Source organism: Mesoplodon bidens (assembly GCF_964165515.1).
Source record: "Mesoplodon bidens genome assembly, chromosome: 11".
NCBI classification, from domain to species: domain Eukaryota; kingdom Metazoa; phylum Chordata; class Mammalia; order Artiodactyla; family Ziphiidae; genus Mesoplodon; species Mesoplodon bidens.
The window spans coordinates 71,384,052-71,408,596 of NC_138167.1; the positions used below are offsets into that span (position 1 = coordinate 71,384,052).

The following is a 24,545-nucleotide window of genomic DNA, read 5'->3' on the forward strand; positions in this document are numbered from 1 at the left end:
TTCTTTCTTCTCTTCCTCCCCCACTTTTTTTCATTGTGTTCAACATCTATGAAGGAACCTCCTGTTTGCTAGTTATTATGTCCCTCCCTGGGGAGTATCCAGGGTACCCTGAGCTCTGCTCTCCATCACCTCACACTCTGTTGCCCCAAAGGGTAGCCAATCTAAGAAGCTCACCTGTGGGATCCACAGGGACCTGTGCTGGGTCAGCTGATAGAAAACGTCAATTTAAGCAAGACTTATAAAACTGTATTAACCTTGACTGTCCTTTTGGGCAAATCCAGGGCCAGGTCTTTTTGTGGCTGATTGTGTTGTAAGGTCACTTAAGTGACTCTCCATCTGTGTCCTCTGTGGTTCTCGGGGTCCTTTCAAGTTGAGCAAGAACTTAAGGACTCTCATAAAGCAAGTGAACGGCAGTCCTGGACTTCTGCATTTCCCTCACTCTTATATAGTCATCTCACCCATGCCTAATCCGACAGCCAAATTTTTTTTTTTTTTTTAGGAACTTCTTTTAATCGAGTTGTTCCAGAACGTTTATCTTGCCTTTCGTGGAAATAGCAACTCTCACCTAATTCAAAGAATGTTTAATTTCATTTCCAATTACATTTGAAGTGGCATAAAAACACATTTGGTAACAAACACAGCCCCCTCCTGAGAACATAGGGCTCAGGTGTAGCTGCAGACAGGCTCCCACTTCCTGCCAGAGAGGAGTTTACCAGCCTTGGCATCTAGCCTGCCCTGGGTGTCAGCTGACAACTTTGTGCTGAGTATAGGTTAAGAGAACATCTAAGGGGAGGAGTGGTCTCACTGAGGAGTCAGAAGAAGTATCTAGGCTTTTGGAGCCAAGCAATCCTGTAAATTCTGACAGTTCTACCTCTTACCAGCTGAAGGACTTGAGTAACTCACTTAACCTCTCAGGCTCAGTTACAAAGTCCTCGATAAAGTGGGGCCAGTCTTCTTGGCCCCGTTCTCAGCCAGGCCCCTTGAGTGCTCCATAGAAATGCACTTGACCTTACCTCAGTCTTTTATGTTTCAAAGACCTCCATTTTTATCTCTTCAGTCCTAAAGCTTGATGACTCAGCCTTCCCTGGCTGAGTCTTAAATTGAAAGAGAAGGACCTAGAGGAGCAGCTTTTCATTCCTTCACCAGGAGTGCACACTCAGGAGACCAGCAAAGACGCTGTGTGCTGGCTTAGAGCCGGGAGATTGCAAGAGATTCCAGGAAATCGTGTCTAGCCCTTGAGTCTTTTTTTTTTTTTTTTTTTTTTTTTTTGCAGTACGCGGGCCTCTCACTGTTGTGGCCTCTCCCGTTGCGGAGCACAGGCTCCGGACGCGCAGGCTCAGCGGCCACGGCTCACAGGCCCAGCTGCTCCACGGCACGTAGGGTCTTCCTGGACCGGGGCACAAACCCGTGTCCCCTGCATCGGCAGGAGGACTCTCAACCACTGCACCACCAGGGAAGCCCGCCCTTGAGTCTTTAGTAGACTGTTTGTTAGAGAAGGAAGCCCTGGTCAGAAATAGTGGGTGATGGCCAGGAAGTGGCAAGCAGTGGGTTCAGTCCTCAGGTCTGTGAGAGTTACTGGAACCCAGGGCTGAGTAAGCCACGGTTCCTGCCCTTGGGAAGGTCACAGACTATTTAGAATTTGCCAGTAAGGAAACAGAAAATCCCAGTGCAGCCTGCTAAGTGCTGTGAAGCAGGGAAGTAAAGGGGGCTGAGAGCAGCTGCAGGAGCCCTGTCTAGTTGGGAGCGTGACGCAGACTGTATCTTGGAGGGCTCTCTGTAGGGGGTCTGAGCTGAACCTTGATATCCAAATTCTGCTGCTTCCTCATCTTTTGCCCTCACGTCACTCTTCAGCCCCCAAACACCCAGGCTGGCCCTCTTCCCAGTCCTCCCTCCGTCCCTCCCCTACTTACAGCCCTGGAGAATGGGGAGTGGAAACTCACATGCAAGTTGGAAAGAGTAAACCAGATGCTGGGTAGGCAAGCAACAGGGACCACGCCATTGCTACAGAAACAGCTGCCCAGAATGTACTGATCCCTTTCTGGGATTGACAGGAAACACATCTCATCCTTTGGGGTCCTGGTCCTATGACCAGGACCCCAAAGGATGAAATGGCATATTCCAGGTCAGTTGGGTGGGAATGGTGTTCCAAGTATGGTGTCACTTAATCTTGACAAAAGTCTCACAGGGTGAATATTGTTCAGTCTGTTTTATAAATCAGAAAATTAAGAATCATACAGATTAGCCACTTACTTGCCCCAAATCCCACAGCTCAGTACAACAGAGCTGAGATTCAAACTCGTGTCTGTCTTACTCTCAGTCCAAGGTTCTTTCCTCTGACTTGGGACTGAGTTCCCACCTGAATGTAATTTCCCAGGAAAGTATTTTACGTGAGATAATGATTCTATAGGATTATCCTGTGTGAGCCCTCTTTAAATTAAGTGCGTTTTTGAGGGCTAACTCCAGCACAGAGACCCTTGATGTAACGTTCTCTCCTTGAAAGAACATGTGAATTTGAAGCAGCAGGCACAGAGCCTGAATTTTTGAATTGGGAGCTGCGTGCACTTAAAAGAAAAACCCTAAAGGAGAGGAGGAAAACCAAGAGAAAACATGCCATCCATATGGGGAAATGTGTGTGTTCCAGCGGCAATCTGCAGCATTTGCATAAAAGGAGTAGCACATAACTCAAGTTTTAAAACATTTTATAATACTTAGAGAGGTGTCAGATTTCACATCCTTTGAGGAAGACGGGGGGCCACCATGTATTAGCGTATTGAGCTTGGCATAGCTAAGCTGGCTGCAGTGAAAAATGAGGCAGGGGAAGGCAGAGAGAGGGTACTAAGAATGATGAATGGTAAGGTTGATTTTGGAGGATTAGGATGGATTGAGGAAGGAAAAACAGTTGCTTTGGGGAAGAAGATCTAAAATTTAGAATTACCGCCTTCCAACCAGATCTCTCTTTACTTCAGGCCAGTACCTGTTTGATTTCATTGCATGACCCAAGTCCGAGGACTGTAAGTGTTTTCTTGTCTCTGTGCACCGCTGCAGCTGGTAAACCCGAGGAGTTCTGGGATTAAATATGAGGCAGCTGGCCCCTGTCCAAGTAGTCCGTCTTTTGGCACCATTGCTCTAGGGCTCATACCTGGGAATCGCCCATTCACCCAGCAAACTGCAGAGTACCCACTGTGGGCTAGGCTGCAGGGCTGTCGCTGGGCTACTTCCCCTCTCTTCACCTTGTCATCTGAGAAAGTGGGGCAGTAATCACTCTATAGAGGAGATGTAAAGATGAAAAGAGGTGATATATTAGTGCGGGGTTATGAGACATGTAGTAAGCCTAGTATTCTTTTTTGTTTGTTTTTTTGTGGTTTTTTTTAATTGAAGTATAGTTGATTTACAGTGTTGTGTTAGTTTCAGGTATACAGCAAAACTGTATATATATATATATATATATATATATATATTCTTTTTCAGATTCTTTTCCATTATAGGTTATTACAAGATACTGAATATAAATAGTTTCCTGTGATATACAGTAGGTCCTTGTTGTTTATCTGTTTTATATACAGTAGTATGTATCTGTTATGCCTAGTATTCTTACTATTTTTTTAATATCTTTATTGGCGTATAATTGCTTTACAATGGTGTGTTAGTTTCTGCTTTATAACAAAGTGAATCAGCTGTAGGTATACATATATCCCCATATCCCCTCCCTCTTGCATCTCCCTCCCACCCTATCCCACCCCTCTAGGTGGTCACAAAGCACCGAGCTGCTCTCCCTGTGCTATGTGGCTGCTTCCCACTAGCTATCTATTTTACATTTGGTAGTGTATATATGTCCATGCCACTCTCTCACTTCGTCCCAGCTTCCCCTTCCCCCTCCCTGTGTCCTCAAGTCCATTCTCTACGTCTGCGTCTTTATTCCTGCCCTGCCACTAGGTTCATCAGTACCGTTGCTTTAGATTCCATATATGTGCGTTAGCATGTGGTATTTATTTTTCTCTTTCGGACTTACTTCACTCTGTATAACGGACTCTGGGCCCATCCACCTCATTACAAATTACTCAATTTCATTCCTTTTCATGGCTGAGTAATATTCCGTTGTATATATGTGCCATATCTTCTTTATCCATTCGTCTGTCAGTGGGCATTTAGGTTGCTTCCATGTCCTGGCTATTGTAAATAGTGCTGCAATGAACATTGGGGTACATGATTCTTTTTGAATTCTTATGATTAATAATCTGTCAGTATTGTTCCCACTCTCTTGGGGTAATTTTCAGTCAGCTGGTAGGCAAAACCTGTAAACAAGGGATCTTCTTGCTCATCCATTCCATGAGTGCTCACATTTCACAGACCGGAAACAGGAACCCACAGAGTGGAAGCGGCTTGCCCAAGGTTAAGTACTGGTGTGTGTCTCATCATCTTGTGCCCTGATACTGTGCTGGAGAACGACCTGCTCAGTGGAGGGGACTTTGGGTGCTTTAAGCTTTAGTCTTTTGTCTTTGCCTCAACACTCACCCATTCTTGGCTTATGTGGTAATTTTTAGAACTGAACTCCTTTGGTTGTTATTGAGTTAAGTTATCCATCACTGGCTTGGTTACACATAGCTGATGAAGTTCAGATGCATTTATTCCTGGAAACATCAACAAGATCCCTAGAAGCAAGGACATGGCTCTGGAGAATTTGCCCTTGAATAATAGCACTTTGTGGAGCACGTATCTAAACAGTTCTAAGAACTGTTAGTGAGATTTCTTTAAAACAGAGGAGAGCTGGGGAGGGGTGGGGAGAGAGGAGTTCCGTGTACCATATACTGTACCAGATACCCTATTATGATATCCTGCAGCAAGGAAATCTGATCGATTTTATTGATTCCCCAGCATTGCCCCCACGTATTCTATGTCAACACCCAGAACCATGACCATGGAATGCCTTGTGGAACAGGTTCTTTAGAAGCCCACTGTAAGAAACATTTCCCTGGATAATCTGGGCTCTATTAAGAAGGGAAAGGATTCTGAGAGAGGGGACCATCAACTAAGCAGTATTTGGTAATGATGGACATCAAACCACTGAAGTTTCTAGGAATGTGGAAATGAGGGATTTGATAGGGAACAACATTTTTGCCTAAAAATCCCTATAATGAGGAAAACAATTTCAAAGATTTATTTCTAAAAGTTCCATCTATATTACAGGTTCTTTGTAAAAGTCGTTACTTTTCCATTCATCACCTTTACATTGAAGGGTTGGATTCAGGTGTGTGTGTTTTTTCCCAAAAGCATGAGATAGCATACCACCGACAACCATTTTTTCATAAAAACAGAAATGTATAAATCGTCTTTACGTATGCCATTTATTATAAGTCCTTTGCCATGAGTTAACCAGCCAAGCTCTCTGTTGGACAGAAGATTTTCATTGTCATTCCTCATGTCTTTAGAAAGTATTGTAAAAATTCTATATTTTCTGTCTTGTCTTTATAAAGTTAACCAAATCAACGACATCTAATAGTACTAATGCACACTGGCTCCCAGTGTTTTGTTGCAAACTTGCCTATCCGTGATACAGAAAAGGAATTCAGTGTGGGGCACTCCCTCTGTAACTTTTCTTGGTATCCTTTCGTTATTCCAGTTAAAGCAGCTGTACCTTCAGTCATTCCACATACGCACGCTCCATAAAACATTACCATCATTAAAGTAGGAATTCACTGCTCAGAATATCACTTCCCCAGGACATCTTTCCTTTAGTGCTCACTGAAAAGTTGTTCTTTGTGTATTTCATTTTCTAAACAGAGTCTTGCAAATAGCATAAGATGACACATGTCAGAATCCTCTGTACTTGGATTTAACTCTATAGCAAATCACCCATGTAATTTGTTTTAATACTAGTTTCTCCAGGCTTTCATCATTTGTTTTCTAGGATTCTTCCTATAATATTTGCTGACCCAGGAATTTAATTCATTTGTTACCAGATTATCTTCTGTGTGTTTGTCCAGCCATTTTTGCCAAGGCAGGAAAAACAAGTGTTTTCCTTATTGGATTTTATTATCTTTCATTTTGATGTATGAAATCTCCAAAGACACTGCAGAACTCTTTTCATGGCGTTTAGTGAAACATTGTAAATTTCAAGACTGACTATCACAAGACTTTAAACGTCATCAAAAATTCATGGAGGCTCGTCTTTATATTCTGGATGCTTTGTTTTTAAATGTCTTGCTAATCATGCATCTCTGTACTAACGTTAAGTAATATCTCAAGGCATAATACACACTTGGGGTGAAGTTCTTTCTTAACGATCATGGTTATAAATGGTTTTTGAAATAGTCTTAAGGATTTAATTTTTTTTTAACCAACTTCTTGTCAGATCTAACTAGATGGGCATTTCTCTACTTGGAGATGTAGCTAAGGAAGAGCTTATATTGGGAGCAGAAGTGTCAGCTCAGCTGTTTTCTTGCTGGTCCCAAAAGCTTGTGTTACTAGTATTCTCAACCTCTCGTTTCTTTGTAGAACTGGTTTGTGTTTTTTTTTTTTTTTTTTTCTTTTTGCGGTATGCGGGCCTCTCACTGTTGTGGCCTCTCCCGTTGCGGAGCACAGGCTCCGGATGCGCAGGCCCAGCGGCCATGGCTCACGGGCCCAGCCGCTCCGCGGCATATGGGATCCTCCCAGACCGGGGCACGAACCCGTATCCCCTGCATCGGCAGGCGGACTCTCAACCACTGCGCCACCAGGGAGGCCCAGGCCCTGTGTTTTTAATATACACTTTTATTTGGAAGAATTTTTGACTTGCAGAAAAATTGTAAACGTAGTACGTAGAGTCCCATGTGCCCCATCCAGTTTCCCCTGATGTTAACACCTTATGTAACAATGGTGAACTTGTCAAAACTGACACACCAATGTTGGTGTATTGCTATTACTAAACGTCAGGCTTTAGCTGCATTTCACCAGTTTTTCCATTCCTGTCCTGCTTCCTTGGTCTCCTTTGGTCTCTGACAGTTTCTCAGTCTGTCTTTGTTTTTTCATGACTGACCTTGATACTTCCAAGGCATGTACTGTGCCACACATGTTACTACTAAGGATGCTAACCACCTTTCTTTCGCTAAGGTGGTCTTTTCAGGCTTCTCCACTGTAAAGTTACTATGTTTCCCTTTCCTTCTTCCTTTTTTGGAAGTGACTTATCTACCCCACACTGGAAGTGAGGAGATTAAGCTTCACTTCCTGGGAGGGGGTAGAATCCACGTACATCACTGGGGTTCTTCTCTAGGGAGATTTGTCTCTTTCCCCCAATTATATTTGTTTCTTAAATCATGTGTTCGTAACCCCAAGGACTCACATGTATTTATTTTGTACTTTGGGTTAATAATAATAATAATGCAGGGCTCTTTTTAAGTCCTTTGTTCATTTTATGAGTTATTTTCATTAAAATTATTGTTATCATTAAATAATATAAATGCACTAAAATAGATATAGTATGATTGGTAGAACGCTTAGCCAGGTTTATTCCTCAGTACATTTCAGTATGCGAGGGCTCAGTATCCTGCCCTCTGCACTGACACAGTTAGATATGGGAGCTCAAATGACATAAGACCTCGCTCCCTCTCCTTCTTTCTCTGTCCCTCTATCTTGCTTTCTTTCTGCCTCTGCTTTCTCTGTCATGGCAGGGTGACTTCTGGCAGCCTCCCCAGCCAGTATGTAGAGCTTCATCATTCAACAAATACATATTGCATGCTTGCTGTGGACCAGGCACCGTTCCAAGCACTGGTTATACGTGGAAAACCAGACAATGCAGGCCCTGCTCTCCCCAGCTTACATTCCAGTGCAGAATACAGATATCAGACAAGACAACAAATGATCAAATTGGTCATTTCAGGCAGGAAAACATGCTATGAAGAAATCAAAGCAAGGGAACATAAGAGTGACTAGCACACATGATCCCATACTGAAAAGAGAGACCCTCTTTCCCTCCGTGACTCTGCAAAGCAACTCTGTTGACCCTTCATGGGACTCATACCCACGAACAGTCTGGAATGTCTCATTGATCATCCTGAGTCACACGCCCTTGCTGTAGCAGGTCAGGCCTGATCGGTAGCCCTGTTAGAATCATCGGAAGAAGGCAGGGTCTTGATCTGCGAAGGAAGGGTGCAGACCACACGGAAAAGCAACAGCAGGCCACTACAGAAGATGCCTCCTGGGATCCTGGAAGCCAGTTTTGCCTTCTTGGAGTTTCCAAGCAGTGAATCACGGGGTGTCCACCCCCAGAGGCATTACTGACATTCTGCCAAATTGGCTTCTCAACCAACCTTGGTAGAATCCTTCAGCTGAAGGGTCCCTGCCTGTCTCTAGAGGTGAAACCCACTTCCCTCTGTCCTCCTTGTCCTCAAATCAACAGAGACACTCCCTGGAGGACCCTATGGGGACTCTGTGAAAGTGAATAGAATCTTAGTAATTAATGCCTTAGAGAGGGAGCACACTGGGCTGGCTACCATCCACAGGTCACATGACTGCAGAGAAGCCGCATTAGGCAACGCCATGGAGGATCCTTGTACTGAATGCATCGCTTTCTCACTTCCTGCTCTCAGAGGCCTATCGGAATTCTTCAGACAGGCCAGAATCCAGTTCAAATTGATTGCTACCCCCATTATATAGCAAAAGAACCAGAAACATTCAACGTGACAAACATGAGAGAACAGAGCAGGATCTTCTCGGATTCATGACCCTCCCAAGATATCTATTTTTCTGTTCTCATTTTTTTCCCTCTTTACAACGTCCAGCACCTCAGGCAGGGAAAAATAAGAAATGTTACAGGTGACAGAACAAGAAATGATAGGCTATAGGACAGGGCCTTGGATGCATGCACTGGCCTAAGTGTCTACATTTTCCAGATGAGGGGACTAAATAATCGCTGAGTTTCATCTGTTTTCTTCCTCTTTCCTGGGTAATGTTTTTGTCTGGGAAGAATTTTTTCTTTCTGGGACTTATAAAAAATCAAGGAACAACAGGAACCTTTGTAAAAGGAGGCAAAGGGTCACAGAACAGCTGTGGCTTGAAATCTTGAGTATCAAGGACACTGTTTTTATTTAATAGCCACTACCTGGTACTCGTCAGGAATGGGAAAGGAGGAGGGAGAGAGGTGGAATAGAGTCTTTAGCAGTTGGTGGAGGGAAGGAAAGAACCGGAGTGGATTCCATGGCAGTCTGCAAACGTTGACTGGACCTGTCACTGTGCATGCAGAGTTGGACAAACACAAGTCTTGCATTCAAGGAACCAACAGTCTAGGTTTAAATACAGACTGAGGGACAGCGACATTTTAGAGAAGATCCCATGGGAACGGACCACGTATATTCCCGAGACTCGCGCATGCTGAGCACCAGTCTGCTCTGGGCTCCATGGTGGATGCCTTTACATCTCTTCTCTCATTGATCCTCTGAAACAGGTATTATTATTGTTTCCTTTGAACAGATTGGAAAATAGAGGTTCAGAGACATTAAGCTGTTTGGGTGACAGAGTTGGGAAGAAGCAAGGGTGGCATTTGCCTCGCTCCCCCGCCTGTTAGCACTCTCCAATCTCTGCCCAGTGTGTTAAACCCACCTTAGCACTTTCCTTTCTGAACAGCCCCCTCTTCGGGCCTCTCCTTGAGGTCCAGCCGGGAGGAGCCTGGCCCCTGGCGTGGCGTCTCCTCTGGGCTGTGTTGTCTGTGCCCATCCTGCCCTTCTGCCCCAGGCTGCCTCCACCTGCAATTCCTCCTTTAAGTCTTGTTTCTTAGTCCTCTTTCCTTTCCTGTCTTCATCCAGCCTTCCTCGTTGGTAAGGTGAATGACTCATGAAGCCTAAAACCAGATGTATTTTGTAATGTAATGAGCACGTGTGAAATGCCTTCATGCCCATCAATCCATCAGTCCTGGTCTTGACCACAAACTGCAAGACAGTTGCTGTTATGTCCCTTTTATAGGTGAGGGACTGTCTCCATGATACTAGGCAACTCTGTGCAGGCCGCCTAGTGGATAAGAGCTGGAGCTGGGGCTGGGATCAGGTGCGTGTGCTCATCCTTTTCTAGCATATATCATAATCCTGAAGAGGACAAGGAAAGGGACTTGTGAGACCATTGTCCTTCTCCTTGAAATACCAGACAAGGGAAGAACAGAGGGAGCTTAAATTCCTTCAAAAGAAAATGACAAGCTGTTTGGCCCTTAGATGAAGAAAAGGGGAATATGTTTCTCTATCTGAAAGCCCACATGAATAGGGCTTTTATAACTGATTTGCTATAGACAGAATGTGAGGATTATTGAGAATGTCATCATCATGATTTCCATTCTTGAACCAAAGGGCAGCTATTGAATACTAACTGCCTGCCAGGCAGTATAGCACTCAGGAAGAATAATAAGTCATGGTCCCTGCTGGCCTGGAAATTCATATTCCAATGCTGCCAGGTGCAGGAATGTAAATAAATAATTACCAGAGCATGCAATGAGTTCTCTAATAGAGTTAAGTACAAGAGCCTGTGGCACACTGAGGAAGGACCCAGCAACTGCCTTAGGGGTTAGATTAGGAATGCTTATAGTGAGAATCAGAAAACCCAATTTGTAGTGGCTTAAAATAAAATAGGGTGTTTGAATTTCTTTCCTAAGAGTCCTGGAGTAAGCAGCTGTAGAATTGGTTTGTAGATCAGCAGTGGGTTGACTTCACAATCACAGGATGGCTGTCAGAGTGCCAGTCATCACATCTCTGTTCACAACAGGAAGGTGAGTGGGGTGGGGAGGAAGACAGCACCTTATCTGAACCTTGTGATTAAGAAATCAAATATATGCTTTGCCATGTGTCTTTTTGAGCAATCCTGTGTCACATGGCCACCCCTAGCTGCAAGGGAGTCTGGGAAATCAGAGAGAAGAATCATCATGATTGCTTGGATCTTAAATGGATCATGAGCCACTCAAAGGGGCTAGGGACATTGCAACTACAAACAATGAATGTTCTTTTAGAAATGAAGAATAGAGTGGCGAGAAAGACTACTAGGCGGCAACCTTCTGGCATGAGTGGTCAGGGAGAGAGTTACAGAAGAGGTGCATTTGAGCTCAGCTATGAAGGACAAGCAGGCATGAATATGGTAGAGAAGAAATAAAGAGATTCTAAGGAGGAGGAAAAAGGCATATGCAAAAGCACTGAGTCATGGAAGACAGGTTCAAGAAATACCAGGAAGTTCTTTTAGCCTGGAGTTAGAGTTGGAATTGTAAGTGGGAACCAGTTTGCAACAGGTTTCACTGCCAGTCTAAAGAGGATAGTTGTTATTCTGTGAGCCAAGAAAGTCAGTGGAGGTCTTGAGACAGAGACCCATTTTCCAAATACCCCTTATCTCAGTAACTGGGAACACATAAGCCCCGTGTTCTTATTCATGTGGCATTTGCACACAGGTTCTGATATCTTGGCACTTTTGCCAAGAAATCAGAATTATTTTTATGAGCCCTGTGGGTTCCAAGTACTTGAGAAGCCAGAGTATGGGCTAAACTCTTTGCATAGCCGTGTCCTTGTACTGAGGTCTCGTTTCTGTCTTTGAAATGCTTTATCCTGTGCCCTTGATAGGTGATAGTCTCTCCTTTTTCCTTTAATCACGTTGACTTTTGCTGTCTTCCCGGATGATGTTTAAGTTTCCTGGACAGTAATCAATTTTCATCAATTTCTCAGGCTCATTGCAGGCTGACTGCAAGTCTGTACACATACTCAGCCTTTACAGACATTTCAGATCACACTCCTGGGGCCCGTGATGCCTGGTAGCTTCTGCAGCCCACCTGCCATGCAACCTGGATGCCTCCTTCTCTACTTCCTCCCAAGCTGGAGGTTCAGCCCATGTATATGAGAAGTCCTAAGTCACCCCAGCAGCCTTCGTGTCCCAGGGATGGTGCCGTGCCTATGTTTGGGAGGGAAGCGTGGGTTTCATTTCTGATCCTGTAATCTTCTGAGAATCTCATGTTCATTGCTATAAACAGTCAGTTGATGATTACAGACATGGGAGAAATAAGAGAGAGAGAGATTCCTCACGTCTCTACCTCTTTGGGTTTGAATCCTGACTCTCCCACTTTCTAGCTGTGTAACCTGGGGCAATTGGCTGAACTTTCCTTACCTGTAAGATGGGATAATGAGAATATACTTGTAGTATTAACTAACGTATAACTGAGCCATGACAAATGAAATGTCCAGAGCAGTGCTTGGCACATAGCAAACATCCAATATATGTTAGCTGCTAATATTAACAATAATAATTATTACTGTGCTGATGTGTCCCAGCAAGTGGAATAAGTTATGATTGGTTTTCACAAGCATCATAGACTCACGTGTACTTACCAGCTTCTTGCAGAAACGTATTTTGGGCACATTCCCAGTGTCACTTTGTCTCCTGTGTGTAAGCTTGTCAATGTATGTCATCTACACCACCAGCTTGCTGGCCCTGAGCCAGCGATGATGGGTGATTCTGTCCCTCAAGGGACCAGGAAATGACATTTCTCAGTAGTCAGACATGAGCCGACGAGAATTATCAGCAATACTCATCCTGAGTTGGAGTTTCAGAGGCAGGTGCGTGGTTTAGTGGGAGGAGAGGTGGCCTGGGAGACAGAGCTGGGCGCCACTTCTCCCTCTGCTCTGAGTCTGGGCAAGTGACTTTCTCCCTCTGTGCCTTGGTTTCTCTAAACTTGAAGTAGCCCAGCCCAGAAACGATTACCAACAACTTCTCTTTACCATCTCTTTAAAAGCACGAGTCATACTTGTAATTTAAAATGGACAGTTACGTAATGCCTGCCTCTTCCCCTCAGTTGTAGGTTCCAGAAAGAGAGTCTTGGTCTTTTGTGTCCATCTCTGCAATCACAGCCCCTATCGGTGCCTGGCACAGAGTCGGTGCTCATTCTAGTATTGAATGAATGAATGATGTGGCAGAAAGAAAAAGATTTGGGAGTAAGACAGGCCTGCCTGATTTTGTATTAGGATTGGCTACTTACTAGCTGAGAGACCTCAGGATTATTGTCTGTAAAATAGGGATGATAATAGAAACAACGTTACCAGGTTGTTTTGAGGATTGAATGTGAAACCACACATACACATACACACAACAACAGTAACAGCCCTGGCCTATGTCTAGCATATAATGGGTATTAGGTAAACAATAGATATTACTTACTTCTCTGGTGCCTAGCACAGGGGAATGGAGTATTCTCTGTTCTGATGATTAAAAACCTAGGTGGAAAGGTATATCTGAATATACATTAATAGACTTTGAGTGGGCTTACCTATTACAGGGCAGCTAGGTTCACAGGGTTTTTTAAAACCCCCTTGGCCTACCAGTGACCCACCATCTTCTCCCCCTACCTTCCTTTAACCTTTGCCGCTTGTTATATAACCTCAGTATTTACCTGTAGATGATACACAAACCCAGATCCCAGGGCAGACACAGAACAGGATGAGACATGATAGGATAAGAGATGACCTGGAGGGGGAGGGCGGGGAGCACCTGGAGACCTGCATCCTCGTCCCAGCCCGGGCCTGGTCCAAACTCACCACGTGATCTTGGGCAAGCCACCTCTCCTCTGCAGGACTCCCTCTCGGCACCTGTAAAGTGCTCAGCCATTGACATGGAACACGATAGCAGTCAGGGACCTGGGGGTTTAGGTTCAGAGCTGGGTTCGTGTCTCAGCTCTGCAACTTACCAGCTGTGAAATACAGGCAAGTCAAGTACCATCTTTGTAAAATGTACAGTGGGATTCAAATGGGCTCATGACACAGTGTCTCCAATGTGCCTGGTAGATTGGTGAATGATAAGTGACGATTTGTTTGTCTGGGGACTCATAGGCCAGCCCTGATTTCCCCTTAGTTAAAGTTTTTCCCTGTTGAAGAAGCCCAGGTTTCCTGAGTCAGATGCACATCCATCAGCCTTCCTGCTGGCTTCAGCACTTGGCAAAGACCAGAATCTTTCACAGCAAAGACGTGATCCCCACTGGGTATGAGCGTCACCAGCTCGCATGCAATTATTTTAATGCCTGGCCCGGGACCTTCTCCTGCCTGGGTTGGGTGTATTCTCAAGGGAGTCTTCCCTCTCCTTCCCTCTCGCACACTTCAGAGGGCACAGGAGGAGAATCGCACATTGTATACTCATCCGTCCCTGAAATGCACACACCGCCAAGTGGCCTCGTTCCAAGGAGTGTCTGCTGTCCCTTTCTGCCCTCTCCTGAGTGTGAGATGCCTGCTTCCCTCCTCAGGGCTGCCGTGGACCTCCTGCTGGCGGGAGGGAAAGGAGGGCAGAGCGCTCGGGGTGCAGATGGGTCCCATCTTTGAGGGGGAAGAGAACCTACATATATGGAGCCACTGTGACATGCAGGCACTGTGCCAGGCATTTGTGTAACCCTCTTATAACCACTTTGTGAACTTGGGGTTACTGATCCCCTCCTTGCACATGAGGAAATTGGGGCCCCAGGAAATGCAACAAGATGCACAAGGACACGCACAGCTAGTGAAGAGGATGGCTCGGATTCAGACCTAGGCTGGTTTGACAGCCCCGACTCTTGCTCTGTTGGTACACCTTTGCTGATTAGGGGAGAGCCGTGATGCGGTTTGGACCAAATAGATTTCCTGTTATTCGCTGTACCTTGAGAGAGAGGGGCTTGGTCTTACAAGCAGTGTTTCCCCAGCTCAGATGGTCAGATAGGCTGTCCGTCCCGCCATGGGAGGAGAGAGTGAGAGCCCTGGGGGGCCAGTGGGGGAAGAGGAGAGCTATGTTGTCTCTTCTGTAATGTGATGCAGCGTGAAAAAAGAAGTCTTTAGAACCTGGCTTCTCTTCTCCACAGAGTAAAGAACTTTGGAATCAGATTTATTCAGATTTATGTTTGAATCCCAGCTCCAACATTTACCAGCTTTGTGGCCCTGAGCAAGATACACCTCCATAGTTTCTTCATCCTTTTTTTTTTTTTAATTTTTTTGACTTTTTAAAATTTATGTGTGTATGTATTTATTTATTTATTTTTGGCCACGCCCTGTGGCATGTGGGATCTTTGTTCCCTGACCAGGGATCGAACCCGCACCTCCTGCATCGGAAGCACATAGTCTTAACCACTGGACCGCCAGGGAGAGTCCCCAGTTTCTTCATCTTTAAATTTGCGTTCCTTGTTAGGGTCATTGTGAGGATTAAAGGAAGACAGTGGATGTGAAACAATGTGGAGCAACATAAGGTTCCACTCAGAAATGATTCCCCAGCCCGGGGGGTGAGCCATGCCCCCAGGCTTCACAGCTGACTCCTAACCAGCGTCCCTGGTCCCCCTTTGGGCCCTCCCACCCTGCCACTCGCATCTCCTCCATTACAATCAGAGTCATCTTCCCAAAACCCAGAATTAGTAATTCCCTGCCCCCCTTAAAAATCTCCAGTGATGCAGTCTGAGTTCAGAACATGGTCCCATGGGGCCAGGATCTCCCCTGTCACCTCTGCAGCCACCACATCTGCCCCCCTCTCCCCACCTAGGCCCTGTCTCCCCTGGAAGCTCCTGCTGGGCCTTCAAACCCCAGCACAGGTACCTCCTTTGTTTTTTTTTTTGGTTTTCATATTATTTATTTATTTATTTATTTCGTTTTCATATTTATTTATTTATTTGTGTCTGTGTGTGTGTGTGTGTGTTGAAACATTGAAATGCCTTTATTTTTTTATTTTTTTTACATCTTTATTGGAGTATAATTACTTTACAATGGTGTGTTAGTTTCTGCTTTATAACAAAGTGAATCAGCTATACATATACATATATCCCCATATCTCCTCCCTCTTGCGTCTCCCTCCCACCCTCCCTATCCCACCCCTCTAGGTGGTCACAAAGCACCGAGCTGATCTCCCTGTGCTATGCGGCTGCTTCCCACTAGCTATCTACCTTACGTTTGGTAGTGTATATATGTCCATGCCTCTCTCTCGCTTTGTCACAGCTTACCCTTCCCCCTCCCCGTACCCTCAAGTCCATTCTCTAGTAGGTCTGTGTCTTTATTCCTGTCTTACCCCTAGGTTCTTCATGACATTTCTTTTCCTTAACTTCCATATATATGTGTCAGCATATGGTATTTGTCTTTCCCTTTCTGACTTACTTCACTCTGTATGACAGACTCTAGGTCTATCCATGTCTTCTTGATCCTCCCTCCACGATTGCCTTCTGTTACCTGTTTGGGGACATGGCTCCCCAGCAGACTGTGAGCAGGGGCAGGCACTGCCCGCAGGGGCCTCTGACCATCTCCCAACTCCGTATACTTTAGGCACTTAATAGTTGGAGCCAGCACATATTAAGCGCATGTCCTTACCACTTACGTGCTTTACTTGTATTAATGAGTTGCTTTTTCACGGCAGCTCTGGGAGATGGTGCATCCATCAGTCCTGGCTGGAGGCAAAAACCATACCAATTATTTGAACAGAGAATTTAATCTTTAAAAATGATAACTAGACATAAAGGTTCACTTGGTAACTATAAAAGCGAAAAGAGAAAATTGCAGGAAACAGTTCCCACCCCTGGAGCTGAAGGAACAGAGGGAAGAGGTAGGAACTATTGCAGCTCCGGGCTGGAAGCCACACTCTGGGGTCAGCAGGCAGCTCCAGAGGGAGCAGCACCAGGCGGGGACAAAGGACCATGACGCTGCATCTGAGTTTTGAAAAAAACTGCAAAGTGTGCTTAGCTGCTGCTGAAGGAAAGAAGTACCACCACTGGCATGGAGAAAGGGGTAGGGACAGGAACACAGGACGGGGCAAGTTCCTTTTTCCCCCTCCAGACTGTGTCTTCCTCTCACTGCCCCCATTGGCAGTGCTGAACAGGCAGACACAGCAAAAGTAGGGTTGGCAGAGTCCTGGCTTCAGCATCACAAAGCAGGTTTGGAGCCAAGAGATGAAAGCTCAAAGACTGGCCTTGGCAGGAGCTGTTACTATTCCATTTCACAGATGAGGAAACTGAGGCACAGAGAGATTAAGTAATCTGCCTAAGATTAAATCACTACCTAGAGCAGAACCAGGATTTGACCCCAGGCAGTCAGGCCTCAGCACCCTAGCTCTTAACCCCTGGACCGCAAATGTTGAATGAATGAATGAATCTGAATGAATGAATGAATGAATGGGCAGGCCCCCAGGTAGTACTCAGACCAGTGCCCAGCCATGCCTCCCACAAGCACAGGTCGTCCCAGCCTGACTGCCTCCTTGTCACCTGCCAGGTCATTCACTGGAACTCCCCCAAGAAGCTGCGGGTGAAGAACAAGCACGTGGAGTTTTTCCGCAACCTCTACCTGACCTTCCTGGAGTATGACGGGAATCTCCTGCGACGGGAGCTGTTCGGCTGCCCCAGCGAGGCTGATGTCAACAGTGAAAACGTGAGTGGTCCCAGGGCTCGGCTGCGCAGGTAGCAGTGGCCTCTCTGCTGGTCTGCCAAGGACCTCCGGCGCCAGCCCCCATGCCAGGCTCAGGGCAGGCCCAGGAGGAGCCAGGCACCATCCCCACCTCGGGGCAGTGGCCAGGGGGACAGGCAGATCACTTCTGTGCTCATCCCTGTGGATGCAGAAGGGGGTACACTCGCCCAGACTAGGTGAAGTCAGAAGGGAGCTGTCAAGCAGAGGAATCAGAGTGAGCAAAAACACCAGTGAAACAACAGACAAAGGGTCTCTCCACAGCCGGAAGCTCTGAGGTCTTTGTGGACGTGACACCCACATGGGAGACCCAGGAATCAGGGTCAGTGCCTGGGGTGGCACAAAAGGTTTTCACAAATGGTCACAAGCATAGCTGACATCTACTATATTGTCCAGTTTCTTCACTGTTTATAATTTTTTTCGTACGTTGTATCTCATTTGATGCTCATAGAAACCCTCTTTTTTTCCCCAATTAGAGTTGAAGACATTTAGGCACAGAGAGGTTAAGCAGGTTGCTCGTGGTCACACAGCATGTAGGAGCAAAATTGAGACTGATTTGAAGTTCTGAGGAGCAGGATGTGGGGCAGCAGATCACTGCAGTGGAAAAGGTAGGGCATGTGGGGCAGGCTGACCTGGGTTTGGCTTCAATCCCTTCCGATTTCCACCTGTGTGACCTCAGGCAAGTTACTCAACCTCTCTGTGCTTCAGTTTCCTCAGCTGTCAAATAGAGATAAGAAAAAACGGTTATAGGGCCGTTCTGAGACTAAGTGAGAAACTAACTGCATGTAACGCACCTAGCTCAGCATCTGCCATATGTTAGATGCTTGATAAATATTCGCTCCCTGCCCTTTCCTTGACCCTTAGTATTAGACACAGAAGTAATTGGTCCATTCAGTCAACAAACATTTACTGAAGGCCTTCTTATTCTGAGCACTGAGGATTCATAGGTAAATAAGGGCAGTGGTTCCTGCTGTCATGGTATTGATGTTCTAGTGGGGGAGACACAATTAATAACTAGACGAACTATCAGGAAAAATTACCAGCCAGTGGCAGGTGCTACATAGTGACATATGAAGTCAGAGAGGTCTTCTCTGAGGTGACATTTCATCTGAGACCCAAATTCAAGAAAGAGACAGCCTTGGAAGAGCACTGGATCGGGGAAATACAAATCAAAGCCACAATGAGATATCTTCCTATGCTTGTTAGGATGGCTCTTATCAAAAAAACAAAAGGTAATAAGAGTTGGCAAGGATGTGGAGAAATTGGAACCTTGTACACTGTTGGTGGAATATAAAATGGTATAGCTGCTATGGAAAACAGTATGGAGGGGCCTCAAAAACTTAACAGTAGAACTGTCGTGTGATCCAGTGATTCCACTTCTGGCTATTCTGGGTCCTAAAGAATTGAAATCAGGATCACAAAGCAATATCTGTGTTTCCATGTTCACTGCAGCAGTATTCTTTTTTTTTTTTGCGGTTCACGGGCCTCTCACTGTTGTGGCCTCTCCCGTTGCGGAGCACAGGCTCCGGACGCACAGGCTCAGCGGACATGGCTCACGGGCCCAGCCGCTCTGCGGCATGTGGGATCTTCCCGGACCGGGGCACGAACCCGTGTCCCCTGCATCAGCAGGCGGACTCTCAACCACTGCGCCACCAGGGAAGCCCTGCAGCAGTATTCTTAATAGCCAAGCTATGGAAACAGCCTAAGTATCCATCGACAGGAATGGATAAAGACAATGTAGTAAATGTGTGTGTGTGTGTGTGTGTGTGTGTGTGTGTGTAGTAAATATACATAGTAAATATATATGTGTGTGTGTGTGTATATATATATATATGAATATTATTCCACCTTAAAAAAGAAGGAAATCTTACCATTTGTGACAAGATGGATGGACCTGGAAGACATTGTGCTACCTGAAACAAGTCAGTCACAGAAGGACAAATATATGCATGAGTCCAAATATACGAGGCATCTAAAATAGTCCCACCTATAGATGCTGACAACAGAATAATGGCTACCAGGGGATGGGGAGAGGGCATTATGGGGAGCTATGTTCAGTGGTTATAAAGGTACAGTTATAAGTAAGTTCCAGAGATCCACTCTACAACCTAGTGCTTATAGTTCACAGGGTATTGTGCACTTAAAATGTATTCAGGAGTGTAGATCTCATGTTAAGTGTTCTTACCACACACACACGAAGAAAAAAACCAAGACACTTTTGGAGGCAATGGTTATGTTTATTACCTTGAATGTGGTGATAGTAACCTGAGTATATACATATATCCAAACTCATGTTTTCATTATGTGTCATTTTTTGTGTGCCAACTATACCTCAGTAAAGCTGGAAGAAAAAAAAAAAAAAGAACAGCAAAGGAAGTACATTCCAGGTGGAGGAAGTTGCAGGTGCAAAGGTCCTGAGGTAGGGCAGGTTTGATGTGAGGAGCTGAAGGATGGCCTGTGTGCCCGGGACTGCTGGAGAAGGAGGAGGACAGGAGATGCAGAGCAGCAGGTGGCCAGGAGGCAGGCTGGAAGGAGGCTGGAAGTGGGTTAAAGAGTCAGGATTTTGTTTTGTTACTGTTGTTTTTTGTATTCTTATCTTGGATGTCAGGAGAATTCTTTTAGGCTCCAATGGCAGGGGAGGGCGTGTGTGGAAGCTCTTGCGGGCTTACACTCACCTGGCCCTGTATCAGGATGACTGGTCACACGGCCACCCCTGCTCTCTGTCACTTGGCCCCCAGGTCACAGTGGCGTTGCCTCTAGCTCCAGCCCTTCTCCGTGTCACCCTCCATACCTTCCTCAGCGTCTGGCCTTCTTTACCACTGGCAAGAGAGGAAAGAAAACCACTAAGCACTTGACCTCTGTCTCAGATTCTGGGAAGCCCTTAGAGGTCTCGACAAACACTGTGTTCTTCTGGGTTTTCCTTCCGTTCTCTTTACTCACATCAGTATTTGTTGTCCTCATCAATATTTGAGCACCCATTCTGCACTCGTTCTCCAAACATTAAATATAGACTCTTCTGCTCCTTTTTTTTTTCCCTCCACGGAAGAGGCTCAAATAAAAAGCCTTGCAGATTGACGCCATCAGGTAATCTCCGGATGGGTGAGTTCCCGTGCTGCGCTGCTCGATGCCTTACAAAGTGAAACTCCCTTTAAAAATGACTCACCAGCTCTTCCTACACCGGCTTCCCCTGGTGGGTCATCAGAAGGCAGAAGTCTTTGGTTGTCCCTCTCGGAATCTGTGACTGCATTTACTTGTTTAACACACACGTGTGAGAGCCGGCCACCTGCCAGGCGCTATGCAGGGCACCGTGGTTGAAATTGGAGGCTGGCCCACGCCCTACAGAAGGTGCTTGCCGTGGACCAGTGTCAGAGGTGGCAAGAGGACAGTCCGCCCGGGTACAGGGAGGGCCATGAAGGAGAAAGCAGCCTTCTTTGAGGCTCACCTCAGCTGTCCCCCCAAACACTCCCCTTGATGCTGAGCCCACATCCACTACCTTTCTGCTCCTCCTACACCCCAGGCTCTCCCCGCCCTCCTTGGGAAGCCCTTTGTACTTGCTTCCCAAGTCCTGGGACACCCTGACCACCCCCCAGCCTCGGGTAACCCTTAATATCACTCTCTGTGATCTGCCCTATTTTCTTTTCCTCAGCGCATACCTACTATCCACAATTATTTGATTCATGTCATTTTTTTCCTAGTTTTTTCCCCAGATATAAGAGACTCTGCCTGTACCGTTCACCTCTGGGGTGCCCTCCCCTAGAATGGAAGCAGGCACATAACAAGCACTTAATAAATGTGTATGGAATGAACTGAACAAGTAAGAGGGAAGAATGAAGGACCAGACACAAAGGAAGAGCAGATGAAGAAGTAGAGAGTTCGGAGAGAACGTGCTGGTAGTTTCTGTACCAGAGCAGAGGCATGTCAGGAGAGGGGCAGAGAATGACGCTGACCGAAGGGCCTGGGCTGTGCTTCGGAGTTTAGACTTAATCCTATCGGTAGTGAGGAGTCACCAAAGAGCGTTAATCATGGTCACATTTACATTTGAGAAAAATCACTCCATGTAGAGAATAGAACGGAAGGGGTGAGACTGGAGGCAGGGAGACCACTGAGAGGCCGTTGCTGCATCCCAGGCCAAACGATGGTGATGGGGCTCTGACCAAGGGCGGCAGCCGCGGGGATGGAGAGGACAGGTGGATTGTTTTGTGGGTGCTGAGAACAGGGGAGCAAGTGCAGCTGGCAACCATAAACCGAGAGGGCAGGTCCCTGTGCCCTGCTTCAGTCAGACGGCCCTGGCTGGACAGGCCCGCAGCGGCCGGGGCTGGAGCAGGCAGAGAGTCTGTAACATCGCAGCCTGGAATTGTGTCTCTGCGGGGAGCTCCACCCCTGGTCCTTTTCAGCATGCTGAGTGTTATCTGCAAACACAGCCATCGGGAAAGGGTAAGACCTTGTATCTGGCCCAAAGTGGAATGCTCCCAGCTTTGGGGAAGAAGTCCTTGGAACTATGACAAGCACACAGTTAGTGGTCGTCTCAAAGACTGGAAGTCAGGGATCTCTCCATTGGACTGCAGATCCCAGATGGGAAAGGGCTCAGGTGGCAGGGTCTGAGTCTCAAGACGCGTTCCTCCATTCAGCAGATAAGTCATTGAAATGGTCACCAGCCACAGGGCTAGTGATCCTAGGGGAGCAAGTGCAGATCGAAGCCTGATTCTCACAGTGCTCGTCTAGTGAGGGATGCAGGCAGGCACGGGGTTGTCATCCAGTGTGATAAGTGCCGGGACACTGTGATGCTCTGAGAGCACACGAGAAGGGGAGAGCAGGTATGTCAGGGAAGACTTCCTGGAGGAGGTGAAATTCGAAGGATGAATAAGGCGGAGTGAGAAGATACGGAGAGTGGAGGGAGCGGCACAGGCAGTGGAGACCAGAGGTGAACATGAGCACGGCATACTCGGCTTCCAGTGCAGCCAAAGTGAGCATGTGGCGGGCTGCACAAGTTCATTTTTGTATTATTATGTCTTCACGGAGGTGATGATGATAATAAGGGTGTGAGCTCTCTGGTCAACCCAGATCGCTCATTTAATGGACATAGGACCTCAGAGAGGTCACATGGATGCTCTGAGCCTTGGGTTCACCATCTGATAAATAACTGGGGACAGTGATGCCTTTGCCATAGTGTCTCATGGATAATTTATGTTAAATCACCAAAAATAGGACACGCAGAACACAATGTTCATTGAGAAGGGGGTTTATCACAAACCACAGTGCCCAACCTGTCTGATCATAATCTGTCGTTCCATTAATGGGTTTTGGGATTTTAAGATTTTTTTTTTCTAGAAAGGCCTGGCAGAGAGATGAACCTACAGAGTCACTTAGAAATCTGTGTATGATGCATGGGAGGGGCTGTCACATTTGCTCTGGATCAGACAATCCCAGGTAGATTTCTCCTCCAACAGGAGACTCTGGGTGGGAGGAAGAGGCCATTTGGTTGGTCTTGGTGCCAGAAAGAGAGAGGGAGAGAGAAAAGAAAAAGGAAAAGAGGGAGGGAAGGAGCATGAATTCAGGAGGTTGGGGGGTTCAACCCTTCAGTAAGCAGCAAACCCCATTTTCCAGCCTTTGTTTGGGGTACTTGCTCCAAAACGAGATGGTTTTGTTTGGAAGAGCTCGGGCTCCAGCTGCGGCGTAGAATGACAGTAGCTGATGGGACATAGCCACTCCTGTCCCATAGTTTGTCTGGGCATCTCTCCCTGGAACCAATAAGTTAGTCTGTGTAATGCAATAAGCATTCACTTGGCATTAGTTACTATAATTTGATTGAAGTCACAGTGGAAGCTAGAATTCTATATATTAGCATTTCTCTCCCCTTTCCTCAGCAACCCAGCTGCTCAAGCATAGCCACGAAACCCTGGGACTCCACAGAACACGGCTGGATAATCATGGATATTCTCTACCCCCTAATCCGTGCAAAAATCCTTCTACAGTGTCTCTAACAGGCTTACATCTGGTTTCTGCTGGAATCTTCCCAAAGACAGGGAGCTCACCACCTCCAACAGCTTAGTGCACTGTTAGAAAGCTCCAGATGCTAACCCATTCTTCCTCAGGTTGAGTTGAAAATCCCCCCTTCTGGCAAGAATCCATTAATCTGAGTCCTGTCCTTGGGTGCAGTAAAAAAATAAGGACACCCCCTGTGGTCCCCAACAACCAGGTAGATAGTGTAGCTTCCATACAGCGTGTTATCCAGAAACATGTAACTCTCCCCAAGCATTGTATTTATAGAAGGCTGCTTTGTCATCAAGAGTGCCTTGCTCCACCTCAGGGAGTTTTCCATATAAAAGAAACTCACCTTTCTAAATGCAAAACCATTAAAATATATGTTATTATAGATGTTTTCCAATTTGGATGGGAATCTTACTAAAGTACATGCCCTTCCTTAGTAACCAAAGTATACCAAACTCAATTTACAATTTTCAGTGGCTAAAGTTGCACTGAGTAGGCTGAGGGGGCGGGAATTGGCCAGAGGAGGGAAGATGCTGTTTATCCTGGCAGGAAATGGCCTCAGACTGTTCGCTGCTTATTCTGCAGATGCCTTTCTGACAGCTGTCACTTTCACTTCATCAGCTTCAGAACAACCCTTTCTGGGCTCAACCCCCTGTTCATCCTTCCCGTGGCAGCCAGAAAAAGGAAAACCAATGGTACTGAGGTCAGAAAGTCCAGTGGTAAAAGAATTATCCACTGTCACGTTAGAAGTTAAATTATGAAACATAGCAAACACCTAAAAAGTGAAAAAAAGCGGGCTTCTCTGGTGGCGCAGTGGTTGAGAGTCCGCCTGCCGATGCAGGGGACGCGGGTTCGTGCCCCAGTCCGGGAGGATCCCACATGCCGTGGGGCGGCTGGGCCTGTGAGCCACAGCCGCTGAACCTGCACATCCGGAGCCTATGTTCCGCAACGGGAGAGGCCACAACAGTGAGAGGCCTGCGTACCGCAAAAAAAAAAAAAAAAAAAAAGTGAAAAAAAGCAAAAAGACTGGATACCAATGAGTTTTCACATTTATATGTAATTGTAAGTCAATAGACAAGTGTCTGCAGACTTGGAGTTCCCTTATCCGATGCCCACAGCAGACATCACTAATTGATGACCCCAGTTGTCCATCTGGGCTCAGCCCCAACCCCAGTATCCTCACCAAGACAG

General features: G+C 46.3%; 1 protein-coding gene across 2 annotated transcripts in view; it reads left to right on the forward strand.

Moving 5' to 3' along the window:
* The window catches only part of LARGE1 (LARGE xylosyl- and glucuronyltransferase 1), a 594,073-nt gene that overhangs the window by 524,273 nt on the left and 45,255 nt on the right, over nt 1-24,545 (forward strand). For both annotated transcript variants that reach the window (XM_081247956.1, XM_081247955.1), the window contains exon 10: nt 17,178-17,333. In XM_081247956.1, the coding sequence (XP_081104082.1) occupies nt 17,178-17,333 (156 nt within the window). The remainder of the gene's footprint in view (nt 1-17,177; nt 17,334-24,545) is intronic.